At 48.1% G+C, this 20,066-nt stretch overlaps 1 protein-coding gene across 4 annotated transcripts in view; it reads right to left on the bottom strand.

Moving 5' to 3' along the window:
* Positions 1 to 5,032: 5,032 nt before the first annotated feature.
* The window catches only part of LYPD6 (LY6/PLAUR domain containing 6), a 51,716-nt gene continuing 36,682 nt past the window's right edge, over positions 5,033 to 20,066 (bottom strand). The window contains exons 2-4 of one of the 4 annotated variants that reach the window (XM_038751548.1): positions 13,363 to 13,461; positions 10,352 to 10,482; positions 6,386 to 6,619 (exon numbers count right to left, since the gene is read on the bottom strand). In XM_038751548.1, the coding sequence (XP_038607476.1) occupies positions 6,452 to 6,619; positions 10,352 to 10,482; positions 13,363 to 13,461 (398 nt within the window). In that variant the 3' untranslated portion in view covers positions 6,386 to 6,451. Of the gene's footprint in view, positions 6,620 to 10,351; positions 10,483 to 13,362; positions 13,462 to 20,066 lie in introns of all 4 variants that reach the window. The other 3 variants (XM_038751546.1, XM_038751547.1, XM_038751549.1) reach the window with 3 other exon arrangements.

Raw genomic sequence — 20,066 nt, 5'->3', positions numbered from 1 at the left:
GCAGCGTCACTTAGTGGAAAGAGCCCGGGCTTGGGAGTCAAAAGTTGGGGTCTCTAATCCCGGCTCCGCCACTTCGCTGTGTGACTTTGGGCAAGTCACTTCACTTCTCTGGGCCTCAGTTACCTCATCTGGAAAATGGGGATTAAGACTGTGAGCCCCCCGTGGGACAAGGATTGTGTCCAACCCGATTATCTTGTTTCTAACCCAGCGCTGATTACGGGACCTGCAACAAAGTAAGTGCATAACAAATAAGTGCATAACAAATAGAACAGTGCTTTGCACATAGTAAGAGCTTAATAAATGCCATTAAAAAAAACATTTTAAAAAAAAAGGATATGCCCCTTTATTTTATATCTTCTAAGATATAGAAGGAGCAGCGTCGCTCAGTGGAGAAGAGCACAGGCTTTGGAGTCAGAGGTCATGGGTTTGAATCCCGGCTCCGCCACATGTCTGCTGTGTGACCTTGGGCAAGTCACTTAACTTCTCTGAGCCTCAGTTACCTCATCTGTAAAATGGGGATTAAGACTGTGAGCCCCATGTGGGACAACTTGATCACCTTGTATCCACCCCCAGCGCTTAGAACAGTGCTCTGCACATAGTAAGCGCTTAACAAATGCCATTATTATTATTATTATAAGCTTTTAGTACATTATACCCAGTAGACAGTCAGTAAATAGCGAGGCAGCTTGAACTTTAGAAGGCCCTACAGCTCAATCTGTCATTCTGTTTTGTGGCTTGAAAGAGTTTCTTTTTGCTCCGATCAGAATTGCTCAGCCAGCAAGCGAGCACGGGGGTGAAGAAAGATTTAGTACCCAGACTATTGGGACAAATAAGGAAAAGCCCGTGGAGATCGGTGCCAAATAAACACAACAGGCAGTTGAATTGTCACTTATGACTTCAACCTTACTGATAGGAGCTTTGACCTTGATAAAAAAAAACAATCCAGAAAATATTTTCATTCAGGGAGAAAAGAACGTGGCCTTTTATGAAGTCAAAAATCTGTCATCGTTACAGAGAACCGGAGTACAAGTTTGGGCTGGAATCGCTTGATTGTGGGGGTGTAGAAAGCGTCACCTGTGGAAAGAAAGCCCAATATTCAATGGCTTGAGAAGCAGCGTGGCATAGTGAATAAAGCACAGGCCTCTGCGAGTCAGAAAGTCATGGGTTCTAATCCCAGCTCTGCCACTTATCTGCTGTATGAGTGCGGGCGAGTCGCTTCACTTCTCTGGGCCTCAGTTACCTCATCTATAAAAAGGGGATTGAGATGGTGAAACCCACATAGTCATATAATAATAATGATGGCATTTGTTGAGCACTTACTGTGTGCAGAGCACTGTTCTAAGCGCTAAGGGGATACAAGGTGATCAGGTTGTCCCACGTTGGGCTCACAGTCTTAATCCTCATTTTACTGATGAGGTAACTGAGGCTCAGAGAAGTTAAGTGACTTGCCCAAGGTCACACAGCAGACATGCGGCATATAGTAAGTACACAGTAAGCGCTTAATAATCATTAATAATTGTGGCATTTATTAAGCGCTTACTATGTGGCAAATACAGTACTAAGCACTGGGGAGGATACAAGGAAATAGGGTTGGACTCAGTCCCTGCCCGACATGGGTCACAATTGTCAGCTGTGAGACTTTGGGCAAGTCACTTCACTTCTCTGGGCCTCAGTTACCGCATCTGTAAAATGGGGATTAAGACTGTGAGCCCCACATGGGACAACCTGATCACCTTGTAACCTCCCCAGCGCTCAGAACAGTGCTTTGCACATAGTAAGCGCTTAATAAATGCCATCGTATTATAATCCCCATTTTACAGATGAGGGAACTGAGGCAAAGAGGAAGTGAAGTGACTTGGCCAAGGTCACACAGCAGACAAGTGGCAGAGCCAGGATTAGAACCCAGATCCTTCTAACTCCCAGGTCTGTGCTCTATCCACTAGGTCACAATGCTTCCCTAGACCTGAATTCTAATCCCGGCTCCTTGTCTGCTGGGACACCTTGGGTAAGTCACTTCACTTCTCTGCCACGTGGAGAAGCAGCGTGAAGAGCATGGGCTTTGGAGTCAGAAGTCATGGGTTCAAATCCCGGCTCCACCAACTGTCAGCTGTGTGACTTTGGGCAAGTCACTTAGCTTCTCGGTGCCTCAGTTCCTTCATCTGTAAAATGGGGATTAAGACTGTGAGCCCCACTGTGGGACAACCTGATCACCTTGTAACCTCCCCAGTAATTAGACCAGTGCTTTGCACATAGTAAGCGCTTAACAAATACCATCATCATTATTATTATTATTATTCTCTGTGCCTCAGTTACCTCATCTATAAAATGGGGATTAAGAATGTGAGCCCCACGTGGGACAAGGATTGTGTCCAACCTAGTTATCTTGAATCTACCCCAGTGAATAGTACAGTGCCTGGCACACAGAAAGCTCTTAAGTATCATTTTTTAAAAAAAGAAAAGACAATATTTCTGCAGCATTCCATCCTGCCCCACAGACTTTAGAACAGAGCTAATTCCTAATTCCGGCTTTTTTGTGTTCTGGTGGAAAAGCATTTTTCCCAGTCCTTCCCCCTCCCTGCTCTCTCCATCCACCACACTGGATCCTCCTGTTCCGTAGGCCCGCTGCTGGCTAATTTACGGCTTCTATAAACCTCAGCAGATTTTTAGGAAATCTCAACACGGCCCTCTGTGACCAGAAATGTGCATCTTGATAACATTTACGGGAATCGGTGAGGTAGAACTCTGGCCAGTACAATTAAGCCAGGTAGACTTTTAAGCTAAAGGGAGGTCACAGCCCCGTTCATTCATTCAGTCATATTTATTGAGCGCTTACTGAGTACAGAGCACTGTACTAAGCGCTTGGAAAGTACAATTCAGCAACAGATAGATACAATCCCTACCCAACAACGGGCTCACCCTGTTCCTCCTCCTCCTCCCTGGACCATCCGAAGCCTGTGGCATGAAATTTCTGTCACGTAATCCCATTAGCTTCTCGGCCGAGACCATAACGTGATTAGACCGGGCATCTCCTGAGAGCGTCTAAGTCACTCGGAAGGGAAAAAAAAAACGTAGCCACTCTCCGCTCTGCGAGAGTCAGGGGCTTAGGGGGTGGAGAATGGCCTTGTCTGACAGAGATTCTTGCAAGAAATCCCGGACCCTCTTAGACTGTAAGCTCATTATGGGCATAGAACATGTCTGCTAAGTGTTATATCCTCCCAAACGCTTAGTACAGTGCTCTGCACATGGTAAGCGCTCAATAAATACCGCAGAATGGTTGATTGTAATTGTGGTATTTGTTAAACAGTTGCCATGTGCCAGGCACTGTACTAAGTGCTGGGAATGGAAACAAGGAAATAAATAAAAAATAAATAAAATAATGGCATTTATTAAGCGCTTACTATGTGCAACGCACTGTTCTAAGCGCTGGGGAGGTTACAAGGTGATCAGGTTGTCCCACAGGGGGCTCACAGTCTTAATCCCCATTTTACAGATGAGGGAACTGAGGCCCAGAGAAGTGAAGTGACTTGCCCAAAGCCACACAGCTGACAATTGGCGGAGTTGGGATTTGAACCCATGACCACCGACTCCAAAGCCCGGGCTCTTTCCACTGATCCACGCTGCTTCTCTCTAAAGGAAATTAGGTTGGAAACTATCCCTGTCCTTCTTGGGGCTAACAATCTCAATCCCCACTTCACAGGCTCTGCCACTAATCAGCCGGGTGACTTTGGGCAAGTCACTTCACTTCTCCGGGCCTCAGTGACCTCATGTGTAAAATGGGGATTACAACTGGGACAACCTGATTACCTTGTATCTGCCCCAGCGCTTAGAACAGTGCTTGGCACATAGTAAGCACTGAAAACCATAATTAATTTATTAATTGCAGTGCCTGGCACGTAGTAAGCGCTTAGCAGATACCAGAATAAAAAACAAAGCAGCCAAAGCATCCCCAGAGGTAGCTGCCTCGGGGGTATCCCTTGTCTCCCGTCCCCTCCCAGTCCCGGACCATCAGGATTCCCCATTTTGGCAGCTGGAAGTCGCAAAGGAGAAGCAGGAAGGAATGGGGCTAGGAAAGTCTCTTACAGTTCCATGGGGAAGCTGATACTTCCTGACCCATTCAGATCCTGGAAAATCATGGTCCCAACCGGGACACCTCCCGCATCCCGGGACAGCGGTTAGTTGATAGACACCTCGCCCTGAACAACCCGTGGGAGGTAACGTCAGGGAGGACCTCAAGGGGCATTTTAAGGCGTCGAATTTTTCGAACCTGGATAACAGAAATGACTCTATGGTATTTATAAAGTGCTTACTACGCATCAAACACAGTTCTAAGCGCTGGGAGGTTAAGTTGGACACAGTCCCTGTCTCACATGGTTTCAAGGTCTAAGTAGGAGGAAAGACAAGAGAACTGAGCCACAGAGAGGTTAAGTACTTGCCCACGGTCACACAGCAGCTAAGTGGCAGAGTGGGATTAGAACCCTGGTCCTCTGACCCCCAGGACCGTGCTCTTTCCACTTGGCCACACTGCTTCTCAAAGGGCCTAGAACTGTGCTAAACACTGGGGTAGATACGGTACAATCAGATCGGACGCGGCCTGAGTCTCCTTCCAGAAAGCAGAAACGTGAGAGGCAGAGTGACCTAGTGGAAAGAGGAAGGGGCTGAGTGTTAGCAGACTTGGGTTCAAATTCCAGTTCGGCTCCGGCCTGCTGTGTGACCTCAGGCAAGTCAATTCACCTCTCTGGACTTCCGTTTCCTCATCTGTAAAATGGAGATAAGCCTGCTACTCTCAGAACATGAGTCCTGTGTGGGCAGGGACTGTGGGGCTGTCCCGATTGCCTGCATCTAGTCCAATGTTTGGCACATGATAGGGGCTTAATAATTACTATACTGCCTCTTGCTTGAGGGCAAGAAGAGATGTTAAAAAGCGGGCCAAAGGCTGAAGAGGAGGTGGCAGAGGTGGTCTTTCCCTTCCCGACCAGGACGGGGTTCTGGGATATTGCAACTCTCGAGCGGGAATCGATTTGCAGATGGCAGAGCTGTAGATCCTTTATTCATCCATGTACACATATATACAGGGCTGGGGAGGGGTACCCGGAGAGGGGAAGGGGGTGCAAGCTGAGGGAAGACGAAAAAATAAATAGGGGCAAAGGTGGCGGAGGGTCTCTGGATGCCCTTTTGGGTTCTCCAGGGAGCCGGGAGGGGGCCGTGCCCATGGGCTGGGAAAACATACACACAAACACACGCATGCACACCCCTCCTCTGCGATACTGAGTCATTCATGCAGTCTGCCAAGGAGGGATTGGCGAGAGGTCCACTTGTCGACTCCGTGACCTCGGGCAACTCACTTCACTTCTCTCTGCCTCAATTACCTCACCAGTAAAATGGGCTACTTCTTCTTCCAAAGAAGTATTTCAATCTGGGTGTGTCCATCTGAACGGTGGACAGTCTCTCGCACCGTGAGAGTTTGCAGTGGCGGTCTACAGAAATAAATATTGCAGGAATGATTTACAAGCAGGGACAAGTCCCTCTGGACTGTAAGCTCCTTGTGAGCAGGGAACGTGCCTGCCAACTCTGTTGTAGTGTACTCTTTAAAGTACTTAATATAGTGCTCTGTACATAATAAGCGTGCAATAAATACCATTGACGATGATAATCAGAGCTAATGCCAAAAGCATAGACAAGCTGGACCTTATAAACTCTCAGATCCATATACTCTCTTGGACTCATCTTCTACCACCTTGGAGACTTTCAGGTTCCCAACCCACCCCAACAAAATGCTCCAGCAGCCTCTCCTTGCCATTCGCAATCACTCAGGCCCAGAAAAGCCTCTGGGGATTGACTTTTTCAATGCCAGGGGCTTCCCTTAGGCACAGCTAAGCACCTTGCTAAACATGATGGAAAGCTGGATTCCCCTCCGGTTCTTCTCACCAGAAATTCTCCCCTCAAGAGAGGAGCATTGCTATCTGCTGGAAATAGGTGTGACATCTGACAACTGGAGGAGAGTGCAGGGGGAATACATCCACATCACCCAAGGCGACTCTATTACAGTCCCCCTTCCCGACCTCCCTTACCCAGAAACACAAGAGGGGGAAAGAATCTGGGCCCAGTTGGGCCTCATCCTTGAGTGAAAAAGTCAGTTTTCCTTCGGAAAAAACCCACCCAGCTCCGGGTTGAAGGCGCAATCCCCAGAGCTCAATCGAAAGTCTCCGCAAAGACAGACTGGGGGTAGAAGGGGAGATCTTTAACAGAAACAGAAAGATCCGTCAGGCGTTTGGGACCTCCTTCCAAATGACCGACCCAGTTGCCGAGCATCTGAGACCTCCGGACTCCTGGAGACTGTCAGCCTGCTTCCCCGGGCTTGCTGCATCTCCAGGCAGGGAGCCCCAGCCCAGTCGACCCCAGGACGTCCGCTCCACAGCGAGGCTTGGCCGTCTCACCCCACGACGTGGCATCGCTAGGACGAAAGCCCCAGCCAGGCGCACAGACACGAGGCGATCAGGGCCAGGCGGTGCCCCCGCCGCCCGGCGCGGCTGATGGGAGACGTGGTGGCGAAGGTGGCATCCGAAGCGTTGCGAGGCAGTGGCAGATTGCAGATGTTGCCCTGGCAGCAAGCAGTGCAGACCTGCAAGAGAGACCCCGGGGGGTTGAAGGTAGAGCCAGAAGGCGTGTCTCTCCCCACTTCAATCCATACTTCATGCTGCTGCCCGGATTGTCTTTGTCCAGAAACACTCTGGGCATGTTACTCCCCTCCTCAGAAATCTCCAGTGGCTACCAATCAATCTGCCTATCAGGCAGAAACTCCTCACCCTGGGCTTCAAGGCTGTCCTTCCCCTCGCCCCCTCCTACCTCACCTCCCTTCTGTCCTTCTCCAGCCCAGCCGGCACCCTCCGCTCCTCTGCCACTAATCTCCTCACCGAGCCTCGTTCTCGCCTGTCCCGCCATTGACCCCCGGCCCACGTCATCCCCCAATCTGGAATGCCCTCCCTCTGCCCATCTGCCAAGCTAGCTGTCTTCCTCCCTTCAAGGCCCTACTGAGAGCTCACCTCCTCCAGGAGGCCTTCCCAGACTGAGCCCCTTCCTTCCTCTACCCCTCGTCCCCCTCTCCATCCCCCTCATCTTACCTCCTTCCCTTCCCCACAGCACCTTCATATATGTATATATGTTTGTACATATTTATTACTCTATTTTACTCGTACATATCTGTTCTATTTATTTTATTTTGTTAGTATGTTTGGTTTTGTTCTCTGTCTCCCCCTTATAGACTGTGAGCCCACTGTTGGGTAGGGACTGTCTCTATATGTTGCCAACTTGTACTTCCCTAGCGTTTAGTACAGTGCTCTGCACACAGTAAGCGCTCAATAAATACGATTGATTGATTTAGGAGGGAACAACCCTAGCCTGGGGCTGAGGGGGGCAACCCTTAATAATAATAATAATAATGGCATTTGGAAGCGCTATGTGCCAGGCGCTGCACTATTAAGCATGGATAACATGTCAGTTTTCTGCAGCAGTCAATAGAAAATCCATGTGCTCACAATCTAATGCCAGTGGTGCTGCTGTGGCGGCAGATAACGTTTGAAGCATTTGGGAAACACATTTTCGTAGCACTGTGAATTTTCATTCCTCAGAGGGACCCTTAAAAACTTGATTACAATTGAAATGTATGCTACTCTAAAGTGCTTTTGTTTTGTTGTCTGTCTCCCCCTTCTAGACTGTGAGCCCATTGTTGGATAGAGACCATCTCTATATGTTGCCTATTTGTACTTCCCAAGTGCTTAGTACAGTGCTCTGCACACAGTAAGCATTCAATACGATTGAATGAATAAATGAATGAATGGAGTAGATACAAGCTAATCTGGTTGGACACAGTTGCTGTCTCACGTGGGACTCACAGTCTCAATCCCTATGAGCTAACCAAGGCACAGAGAAGTGAAATAGTAATGATGGCATTTATTAAGCGCTTATTACGTGCCAAGCACTGTTCTAAGTGCTAGGGAGGTTACAAGGTGATCAGGTTGTCCCACGTGGGGGCTCTCAGTCTTAATCCCCATTTTACAGATGAGGTAACTGAGGCCCAGAGAAGTGAAGTGACTTGCCCAAACTCACACAGCTGACAATTGGTGGAGCAGGGATTTGAACCCATGACCTCTGACTCCAAAGCCCTTGCTCTTTCCACTGAGCCATGCTGCTTCTCTGTCTTGCCTAAGTTCTCACAGCAGATAAGTGGCAGAGTTAGAATTAGAACCCATAACCTCCCAGGCCCGGTCTCTACTTCCCGTGGGACCAGGGAAGCTGGTGTTTCCCACCAGGACGATCCTAATCCCCAGCTGTCCAATGTCATCCCAGCACAGCTTCACCCTATCAGACCAGAACAATCTAATCATCACAATAATAATAATAAATACAACGATGATGCTATTTGTTGAGCACTTCCTACGTGTCAAGCTCTATTCTAAGCACTGGGGTAGGTACAACTTGTTCAGGTTGGACAAAGTCCATGTCCCATGTGGGACTCAGTCTTAATCCTAGATCGTAAACTCATTGTCATCAAGGAATGTGTCTGTTACCCTGTGGTATTACTATGCCATGCTGCTTTTCTAAATTACTCTGGTGGGCATATAATAATAAATCTTCTAGACTGAGAGCCTGCTGTTGGATAGGGACTGTCTCTATATGTTGCCAACTTGTACTTCCCAAGCGCTTAGTACAGTGCTCTGCACACAGTAAGCACTATATACGATTGAATGAATGAATGAATAATAATAATGATGGCATTTGTTAAGCACTTCCTATGTGATGTGCGAAACACTGTTCAAAGTGCTGGGGGGGATACAAGGTGATCAGGTTGTCCCACATGAGGCTCGCAGTCTTAATCCCCATTTTACAGATGAGATAAATGAGGCCCAGAGAGTTGCCCAAAGTCACACAGCTGACAAGTGGCGGAGCAGGGATTAGAACCCATGACCTCTGACTCCCAAGCCTGTGCTCTTTCCACTGGGCCACACTGCTTCTGTATCAATAATAAAAGACTTGGAGTATACATATATCAAAACCTAATTTTCCAAGTGTTATATTTCACATCCTTATCAGCAAATGGGCAGCTTGGGCGCACACACTAGAGGTGCTGTTATCGAAGTTAAACAGCATTTAAATGGCCTAGTTCATTCATTCAATCATATTTATTGAGCGCTTACTGTGTGCAGAGCACTGTACTAAGCACTTGGGAAGTACAAGTTGGCAACATATAGAGACGGTCCCTACCCAACAGTGGGCTCACAGTCTAGAAGGGGGAGACAGACAACAAAACAAAACATATTAACAAAACAAAATAATTAGAATAAATATGTACAAATAAAATAGAGTAATAAATACGTACAAACATATATGCATATATACAGATGCTGTGGGGAGGGGAAGGAGGTAAGGCGGGGGGGATGGGGAGGTGGAGGTGGAGGTGGGGGAGAAACAGCACAGGCCTGGGAGTCAAAAGGACCTGGGTTCTAATCCCAACCTCTCCCACTTGTCTGCTGTGTGACCTTGGGCAAGTCATTTCACTTCTCTCTGCCTCAATTCTCCTTTTTTCCCTGCAGGACAGAGACTGGATCCAACCTAACTTGTCTCTATCTCAGCACTTAGAACAATATTCGACACATAGTTGGTGCTTAACAAATACCATAGAAAAAATCCTTACTTTAATATAATAATAATAATAATAATGGCATTTATTAAGCACTTACTATGTGCAAAGCACTGTCCTAAGCACTGGGGAGGTTACAAGGTGATCAGGTTGTTGCACAAGGGGTTCACAGTCTTAATCCTCATTTTAATAATAATAATAATAATAATAATAATAATAATGTTGGTATTTGTTAAGCACTTACTACATGCCAAGCACTGTTCTAAGCACTGGGGTAGGTACAAGGTAATCAAGGTGTCCCACGTGGGGCTCACAGTATTAATCCCCATTTTACAGATGAGGGAACTGAGGCACAGAGAAGTGAAGTGACTTACCCAAAGTCACACAGATGACACTATCCACCTCCCCTTCTAGCCTGTAAGTTCACTGTGGGCAGGGATCACATCTACCAACTCTGTCATAATGTCCTCTCCCAAGTGCTCAGTACAGTGCCCCGCACACTGTAAGCGCTCAATAAATAATTGATTGATTTGCCTGGGGCCAGAAGCCACCACAGAACCCAAAGGGTGAGTGCAACGGGAAACCGATGGGGCTCTAGACTGTAAACTCGTTGTGGGCAGGGAATGTGTCCTTTATTTTGTTATATTTCACTCTCCCAAGCACTTAGTAAAGTGCTGTACACACAGTAAGCACGACTGAATGAATAAGTCTTCAGACCTTGTGTCCTTCGACCTCCGAGTCCACGCATCCAGTGGAGAGGCAGTCCTCCAGGGCCACGCAGCGCTTGGTGACGGAGACGCTGTTTCCGGAGGCCGCCATGGTGTGTTGGGTGTAACAGTAGCGGGCCTCTGCCAAAACAGAAAAACATCTTTGTCACAAGTCGGGGTCCCTCAGGGGGCCCTCGGCCAAGGAAACCAACAGGGAGGGAGCTACGGTAGAGGGGCCCCTCACCAGCCGGGAATCACCATTATCTCCATTTCCTCTGGGCACACACTCCCTGGGCTCTTTCCCCCTCCAGTCTGACCTTTAAAGGGGGAAGGGGCAGGTTGGTTGAACGTCCAAAGAAGAGCCCAGCCAGGGCTGGGGGAGTTGCTGAAATAACCGAGCGAAGCCGTAGGATGGCATCTCTCTGGGGCTCATGTCTAACAAACACAGCATTCACCAGCATGTTGCCGCTTGCTTGAAGGCAAGGGTTCAAAAGGCCCCTCAAGACCCTTGCCCGCTCTAAAGTTGCCTGAATTCCCTAAGTGCCCTCCATGAGCTCAACCAACTTACAGAGTACTTACTATGTGCATAGTACTAAGCGCTTGGGAGGGAAATCAGAAAATAATCAGAAACAGGACTCTGACCACGTTACTTTTGGAATGAGGCAGAATCTCCCTCCACTTCAGGAAGGAGGAACTGGCCATTGGAAAACTTCACTAAAGAGGATGGGAACGCACAGCAGAAGCCTTCTTCATCTGAACCCAACAGAGCGGGCCCAGCTTCGGGAGTTATTTATTGGCCAATAAAGGCAGCCTGCTAGCAGCTGGTATGCCGTTAGCAGTCAGGTGTGGGAGAGAGGTTCTCCAGGGCAATTATCAGCACCACAGGCATGGGCTTAATAACTGTGGCATTTGTTAAGAGCTTACTAGGTGTCAGCCATTGTACAAAGCGCCAGGGTGGATGCAAGCAAACCAGGTTGGACACAGTCCCTGTCCCACATGGGGGGTTTACGGTCGTAATCCCTGTTTTACACAGCAGATAGCTTAGAAATGAATTGACTTGCCCAGGGTCACACAGCAGACAAGTGGCGGAGCTGGGATTAGAACCCAGGTCATTCATTCATTCAATCGTATTTATTAAGCGCTTACTGTGTGCAGAGCACTGTACTAAGCGCTTGGGAAGTACAAGTTGGCAACATCTAGATACGGTCCCTACCCAACAAAAGGCTCACAGCCTAGAAGGGGGAGACAGACAACCAAACAAAACATGTGAACGGGTGTCAAGTCATCAGAATGAATAGAAGTAAAGCTAGATGCACATCATTAACAAAATAAAATAAATAGAATAGCAAATATGTACAGGGTCCTTCTGATGTCCAGGTCTGCGGTCTTGCCGCTAGGCCACACTGCTTCTCGGAGTCGTTAAAATGCAGCAGCGTTTATGAAGTCTGCAGATCTTTCCCCCTCACCCCCCAACCCAACTATTCCCCCTCCCACCCACTCACCAGGTGAACCTCAAGGTCAGCCCTTGGGCTACGTGAGAACTCAGCCTGCCGATAAGGCACTAAAAGGATTCTGGAGCCTTTGTTCCAAAGATTGGGAGTGGGTTTGAGTTTCTTCCCGGTCCTGGGCTCCCTAGCCTGAGGTTCAGAGCATTCCCACGGAGGGGCAGGGAGTCTCGCCCAGAGGAAGCACACTGGCAACTAGCCAGGGCGGGGGAGAGGGACCCGTGAAATCGGCTGGAGGGACATGGGCGCTGAAACGGGATTTTCAAGGAATCAAAGGAATCAATCAATCTCATTAGCACCTCTGCTTCTAGCCGGCCTCCAAGTGGGGAAATATATCACCCAACAGAATCCACCAGGCCATCTCTCTGCCCAGCCGGCATGCACACTGCATTGAAAGCCTCCCGTCGGCCACCTGCCTTCCAACTGCTTGTGGTCGGAGTAATAGTGGCGTTATCTATTTTTTTGGTGGCATTTATTAAGCACTTTCTATGTACAAAGCACTGTTCTAAGCACTGTCTTGTGCACCCCCTGAGTGTAAGGCACTCCAGTAAGCGGCTGGAAAGCACAGTACAGAAAGGGGACATGGTCCCTGTCTGTGGGGAGCGTCCAAAGAAATGTTGAAGGAATTCTTGGATTCGTGCTTCTCTGGAAAAACAAACATTTGCTGTCGTCTATCAAGCTTAGTCAGTTTGGGCCTGTGGTGCAATCAGGATTTATCATCGTGTCCCCTTCCTTCCTTCCTTCCTGGGACCAGTGGGCCCCAGAGGGTGGTGAAAGTTTGGCATCAGATTGACAGTAATAATGGCGATGGGATTTATTCAGTGTTGTGCTTAGCTCAGGGGCAGACATGAGCAAATGGTGGCCAATTCAGTTTGGGGTTCAGATCTCTGAAAGGGATTTCAGAATGCCGGGGATAATCATCATCATAATCATCATCATCATCATCATCATAATGGCATTTGTTAAGTGCTTACTATGTGCAAAGCACTGTTCTAAGTGCTGGGGAGGTTACAAGGTGATCAGGTTGTCCCATGGGGGGCTCACAGTCTTAATCCCCATTTTACAGGTGAGGTAACTGAGGCCTAGAGAAGTGACTTGCCCAAAGTCACACAGCTGACAAGTGGCAGAGCCGGGATTTGAACCCATGACCTCTGAGTCCAAAGCCCGTGCTCTTTCCACTAAGCCACGCTGCTTCTCTTTGTAGGGATCACTACGACCCCTACAAATGAACGCCGGGGGTCATGATGAACCCCCCCACAGAATGCTGGGGATCACAACCACCTCCCTCCCAAGAATGACAAGGATCATGACAACCACCACCAAAGCCAGGAATCCCCATGACCACCACCCCCACCCCCAGCCCGCCACACACACACCGAATGTCAGGAACCAGGACGACGCTCACCAAAGCCGGGGATGTCGACGACCTCCCCGACCGAATGCCAGCCACCAAAAAGGCCTCCACCAAAGCCAGAGATCCCGACGACCCCTCCGAGTATCAGAAATCAGGACGTACCTCTGGGGCAGTAGACATCGGGGGCCCAACGGTTGCAGTCGTAGTTGTCCGTTGCCTTCTCGCAGGTGAAACACTTAAATCCACCCGGGTAGGGAGTGGCTGGGCAGAGAGAGAAATGAGCGGCAGGAATTGATCGGACCGTGGAGAGGCTGGGATCGCCTTCTCCAAATTCACGTCCGGGTTTCCGCTCCAAGCCGTCCTCAATTTAAGCTCCATCCCACCAGGCCTGGGAGTCTTCACCTCGGGCTTGGGAGGGAATGGGACGGGACGGTCTTTAAAATCTGACCGTCTTGTGTCCAAGTGCCGGGCAATATTCTAACTCCGAGAAAATAAAATTTTCCCAAGGTGGCTGGTTCTTCCCTCTGTCTCAGCCGGGCTCTGAAGCAACCGCAAATTCATTCATTCAATCGTATTTATTGAGCGCTTACGGTGTGCAGAGCACTGTACTAAGCGCTTAATGACCTCAACCTTCTGAGGTGGGGCAGGGGGTCAGGGGTAAGGGTGAGAACTGAGAAATAGCCAAAGGGGATTTTTCACTCAAGATCTAATCTACCCAAGATGTGGGCCTCTGAGTGCATGTGGCCTGTGTGGGATTAATAATAATAATAACAATAATAATAATGGCATTTATTCATCACTTACTATATAATAATAATAATAATAATAATAATAATAATGGTTTTTTAAATGGTATTTTTTAAGTGCTTACTATATGCCAGACACTGTAAGCACTTGAGTAATAATAATAGTAATGATGATGGCATTTATTAAGCGCTTACTATGTGCAAAGCACTGTTCTAAGCGCTGGGGAGGTTACAAGGTGATCAAGTTGTCCCATGTGGGGCTCACAGTCTTAATCCCCATTTTACAGATGAGGGAACTGAGGCCCAGAGAAGTGAAGTGACTTGCCCAAAGTCACACAGCTGACGGCGGAGCTGTGACCTCTGACTCCAAAGCCCAAGCTCTTTCCACTGAGCCACATTGCTTCTTTAATTGAGGAAAATTGAGGGGGCTGCCGCTCACCTTGAGAAACTGGGAAATTAAAACCTAAAGCTTCAGTCTGGCATTGTCTGCCGACAATTTTCTCCAACTAAAATTCCTATCTGGCCTCTACATCCGCCCCCCATATGGTCCTGAGTGGTAGATTATGCTAGCTTTTAAGAGACCAGCCCCCCCCACCCCGTCCGACCAACACCTCTGACCCCTGCAAGGTTTTGTTTATGTTTTTTTAAATGGTATTTTTTAAGTACTTACTATATGCCAGACACTGTAAGCACTTGAGTAATAATAATAATAATGGCATTTATTAAGCGCTTCCTATGTGCCACACACTGTTCTAAGTGCTGGAGGGATATAATGATGATGGCCTTTATTAAGCGCTTACTATGTGCAAAGCACTGTTCTAAGCGCTGGGGAGGTTACAAGATAATAATAATGACGGCATTTATTAAGCACTTACTATGTGCAAAGCACTGTTCTAAGCACTGGGGAGGTTACAAAGTGATCAGGTTGTCCCACATGGGGCTCACAGTCTTAATCCCCATTTTACAGATGAGGTCACTGAGGCCCAGAGAAGTGAAGTGACTTGCCCAAAGTTACACAGCTGACAATTGGCAGAGCCGGAATTTGAACCCATGACCGCTGACTCCAAAGCCTGGGCTCTTTCCACTAAGCCACGCTGCTTCTCTTCTTGTCTGCTAGGCAAGTAGTAGAGTAGTAGTAGAGACAAGTAGTAGAGACAAGCTAACTGGGTTATTCATTCAATCATATTTATCGAGTGTGTACTGTGTGCAAAGCTTTGTATTAAGCAGGGCTCTGCACACAGTAAGCGCTCAATAAATGCGATTGATTGATTGATTTTTATTTATTTATTTATTTATTTTATTTGTACATATCTATTCTATTTATTTTATTTTGTCAGTATGTTTGGTTTTTGTTCTCTGTCTCCCCCTTTTAGACTGTGAGCCCACTGTTGGGTAGGGACCGTCTCTATACGTTGCCAATTTGTACTTCCCAAGCGCTTAGTACAGTGCTCTGCACATAGTAAGCACTCAATAAATACGATTGATGATGATGATGATTGATTGATTAAGCACTTAGCACTGTAAGGTGCCATAAATTAAACACAATCCTGTCCCACAGAGGGCTCACAGTCTTAGTCCCCATTTTACAGATGGGTAACTGAGGCAGAGAGAAGTGAAGTGACTTGCCCAAGGTCACACAGCAGACAAGTGGCAGAGCCAGGATTAGAATCCAGGTCCTCTGAGTCCCAAGCTTGTGCTCTTTCCCCTAGGCCAAATCACTGGTGGGGCCAAATCACTTCTGAATGGTTTCTCCCTTCATCTCCTGAATCATTCTGACTACCAAAAGAGACGGACTGTCCAAATCCTTTTTCCTGAAACCAAGGCCATGGTGTTGTATACCCTGAGCTTGTACACCTCTTCCCCACTCACGGACCATGTGAAGTCGATAGGAGAGAGTCAGTCCATAAAAATGATTTACTGACTGGAAGAGAGGAGGATAGAGGGCTGTGGGACTCAAGTTGCCCAGAATTTTGAGTAGGACTTCATCCTCATTTTGCAGATGAGGAAACTGAAGCACAGAGAAGTTAAGTTACTTGCCCGAGGTCACACCGCAGGCAAGCGGTGGAGCCAGGATTAGAACACAGGCCCTCCGACTCCAACGTCGGGTCTCTTTCCAGTAGGCCAAGCTGCCGGGCCGAGCACACGTTCCAGTCTAGGCCTGCGAGTTGAAGTATTTTCAGTGAGGATCGAAACACGTGTCCCTTTTTCCAAAACGGCCCAACATAGCTGACCACGCGCGCTCCACGACCACCCCAAAGGGTTCGGCCAAACACCCACGTCAGCCCTCTCCCGAGGCAGAGTGCCAGTTGGGAATGGATCATCAGAAAGATTGCACTGGAAATAAACGCTCCCTTAGCTCCAGGCCCAAATAATTGTGCCCAATCCCCAGCTAACCGACACTCGATCTGATAAAGAGGAAGGCAGGGTCTCTTAGAGATGCGGGCCATTTTTTTTTTTCCCATTGTTCCTTCAAAGCGTTGCCCGAGCCAGTCGGCTTTCCAACCGGAGCCGCCGCAGCTGCGAGCGGATCTCCCCTGGCTCCGGATCACACGGCTAAGAAGCTTAGCGTTCCTTGTTTCGGGCCCCAGATCCTGGGTCCCCGAAGAGAGGGCGATTGTCCGGGAGACGGGGAAACTCCATCCGGCCTCCTTACCTCCCGTAACAATATCTGCCCGGCGGCTCCCGGGGTGAGCGACGGTCCGCCCGCAACCGATCCATTCGTGGGGATTAAGCCTTCCCTTGCCTCTCCCGGATGCCCGGCTGAACGGTGGGACAAAGTGGCTCTGAGGCGGAAGCGTTTCTAAAATGGTGGCAGGGAAGGCAGGCCCGGTGTTTGGACTTTTTCCCGAAATTCCTGTGAGAAAGTCTCTCCAGGAAAGGACTGGGCCCATTTACAGCGCCGTCACCCCCAGAGCAGACAGCGGCCGGGGTTCTCCGTCTCTGCTGCTTCCTCTTAGGGGCGTCTAGAAGCGGTGTGGCCTACTGGATAGAGCATGGGCCTGGGAATCGGAAGGACCTGGGTTCTAATCCCGGCACTGCCCCTTATCTGCTTGACTTATAGACGAGTCAATTCACTTCTCTGTGCCTCGGTTACTCGATCTGTAAAATGGAGATTAAAAGATTGGGACAGGAACCGTATCGAACCTGATTGGCTTGTAACTATCCCGGTGCTCAGTACAGTACCAGGCATGTAATAAGCGCTTAACAAATATCATTAAAAACAAAAAAAAGGAGAGTCAGCCCAGGACCTACTCATCAATCATCATCAATCATATCTATTGAGCGCTTACTATGTGCAGAGCACTGTACTAAGCGCTTGGGAAGTACAAATTGAGTGCTTGGGAAGTATTCGTATTCGTGCCACTGACAATCCCGAAATCCTTCCCCAGCACCAACTTTGCATTTCCAAGCAGATCCTGGCAAGCCGAGTTTCAAGCTGCATGGTGAGCCCACTGTTGGGTAGGGACTGTCTCTATATGTTGCCAATTTGTACTTCCCAAGCACTTAGTACAGTGCTCTGCACATAGTAAGCGCTCAATAAATATGATTGATGATGATGATGATGATGGTGAATTGAATAGCGCACGGGCCTGGGAGTTGGAAGGTCGTGGGTTCTAATCATCAATCGTATTTATTGAGCGCTTACTGTGTGCAGAGCACTGTACTATGCGCTTGGGAAGTACAAGTTGGCAACATATAGAGACAGTCCCTACCCAACAGTGGGCTAATCCCTGCTCCGCCACTTGTCTGCTGTGTGGACTTGGGCAAGTCACTGCAGTGCTTGGCACATAGTAAGCACTTAACAACTACCATCATCATTATTATTATTTTTATTAACTTCTCTGTGCCTCAGTTACCTCATCCGTAAAATGGGGAAAGAGACTCTGAGCCCCATGAGAGACAGGAACTGCGTCCAACTTGATTTGTTTGTATCCACCCCAGCACTTATTCATTCATTCAATCGTATTTATTGAACCCCTTCTAGACTGTGAGCCCACTGTTGGGTAGGGACTGTCTCTATATGTTGCCAACTTGTACTTCCCAAGCGCTTAGTACAGTGCTCTGCACACAGTAAGTGCTCAATAAATACGATTGATTGATTGATTGATTGATTGATTGATTGAACATATTTATGAAGCAGCGTGGCTAAGTGGAAAGAGCCCAGGTTTGGGAGTCAGAGGTCATGGGTTCTAATCCTGACTCCACCACTTAGCTGTGAGACCTTGGGCAAGTCACTTCACTTCTCTGAGCCTCAGTTACCTCATCTGTAAAACGGGGATTAAGACTGTGAGCCCCACGTGGGACAACATGATTACTTTGTATCCCCCAACACCTTGAACAGTGCTTCGCACACAGTAAGCGCTTAACAAATGCCATTATTATTATTATTGAATGCTTACTGTGTGCAGAGCACTGTACTAAGCGCTTGCGAAGTACAAGTTGGCAACATATAGAGACGGTCCCTACCCAACAGCGGGCTCACAGTCTAGAAAAAGCACTTAGTACTTAGCACTAAGTACGGTGCTTGGCACATAGTAAGCGCTTAACAAATGCCATTATTGTTATTATTATTATTATTATTGAACGCTTACTGTGTGCAGAGCACTGTACTAAGTGCTTGGGAAGTACAAGTTGGCAACATTTAGAGAGGGTCCCCACCCAACAGCGGGCTCACAGTCTTGAAGACTTGAAGACTTTTTAGACTGTGAGCCCACTGTTGGGAAGGGACTGTATCTGTATGTTGCCAATTTGTACTTCCCAAGCGCTTAGTACAGTGCTCTGCACATAGTAAGCGCTCAATAAATACGATTGATGATGAAGAAGCACTTAGTACTTAGCACTAAGTACGGTGCTTGGCACATAGTAAGCGCTAAACAAATATCCAATTATTATTATATTTCAAGTCATCAAACTCAATCCAACGGCCAGGAGAGAGGAGGACGTCCACCAATTTGTGGTTCTGAGGAACCAGTGAGACTCTGGCAGCTTCCTCCTTGTTGAGAAAAACCTCCCCGTGAAAGGAGGCATGTTGGGGAGATGAATCAGTGTGCTTTGAGGCCAGATGGAGCCACGGCGGCTATAAATACGAGAAATAAACAAACCGAAAGGTGCCCTGGGGGTGCCAACAAGAGGACTCCGTGCTGAGCCAAACAGAAATGACATCTGGACAGCTTCCAGAGTCAGCAATCTAAACTCAACAAAGCAATCCTGGCATGAGCCCGCTGTTGGGTAGGGACCGTCTCTAGATGTTGCCAACTTGCACTTCCCAAGCACTTAGTACAGTGCTCTGCACTCATTAGGCGCTCAATAAATACGATTGAATGAATGAATGAATCCAGAGAAGCAGCGTGGCTCGGTGGAAAGAGCCCGGGCTTGGGAGTCAGAGGTGGTGGGTTCTAATTCCATCTCCCCCACCTGTCTGCTGTGTGACCTTGGGAAAGTCACTTAATTTCTCTGGGCCTCAGTTACCTCATCTGTAAAATGGGGATGAAGACCGTGAGCCCCACGTGGGACAATCTGATCATCTTGTATCCCCCCCAGTGCTTAGAACAGTGCTTTGCACATAGTAATAATAATAATGATGATGATGATGGGTGCTTAGAACAGTGCTTTGCGCTTAGTAATAATAATAATGATGATGATGGCGTTTGTTAAGAGCTTACTATGTGTGAAGCACTGTTCTAAGCGCTGGGGGGATACAAGGTGATCAGGTTGTCCCACAAGGGGCTCACAGTCTTAATTCCCATTTTACAGATGAGGGAACAGAGGCCCAGAGAAGTTAAGTGACTTGCCCCAAGTCACACAGCTGACAATTTGCGGAGCCGGGATTTGAACCCCTGACCTCTGACTCCAAAGCCCGGGCTCTTTCCACTGAACAAATGCCAACACCATTATTATTATTATTACTATTATCCATTAGATGACGGGGCACCTCATTGAAGAAGCGAGGAGCATTTGGAAAGAACAGAGACCCTGAGATTGGGCCAGCTGGGGTGTGATCAGAGAAGATCCTGAAATACAAAGGAAATAGAGGGGATGATCAGGAGGCCAGGACAACGATCATCATCATCATCATCAATCGTATTTATTGAGCGCTTACTATGTGCAGAGCACTGTACT

This window comes from Tachyglossus aculeatus, chromosome 9 (assembly GCF_015852505.1).
Source record: "Tachyglossus aculeatus isolate mTacAcu1 chromosome 9, mTacAcu1.pri, whole genome shotgun sequence".
In the NCBI taxonomy this organism is placed as follows: Eukaryota; Metazoa; Chordata; class Mammalia; order Monotremata; family Tachyglossidae; genus Tachyglossus; species Tachyglossus aculeatus.
Note: the sequence above shows the minus strand (reverse complement) of the source record. Positions and strands in the feature narration are given on the sequence as shown.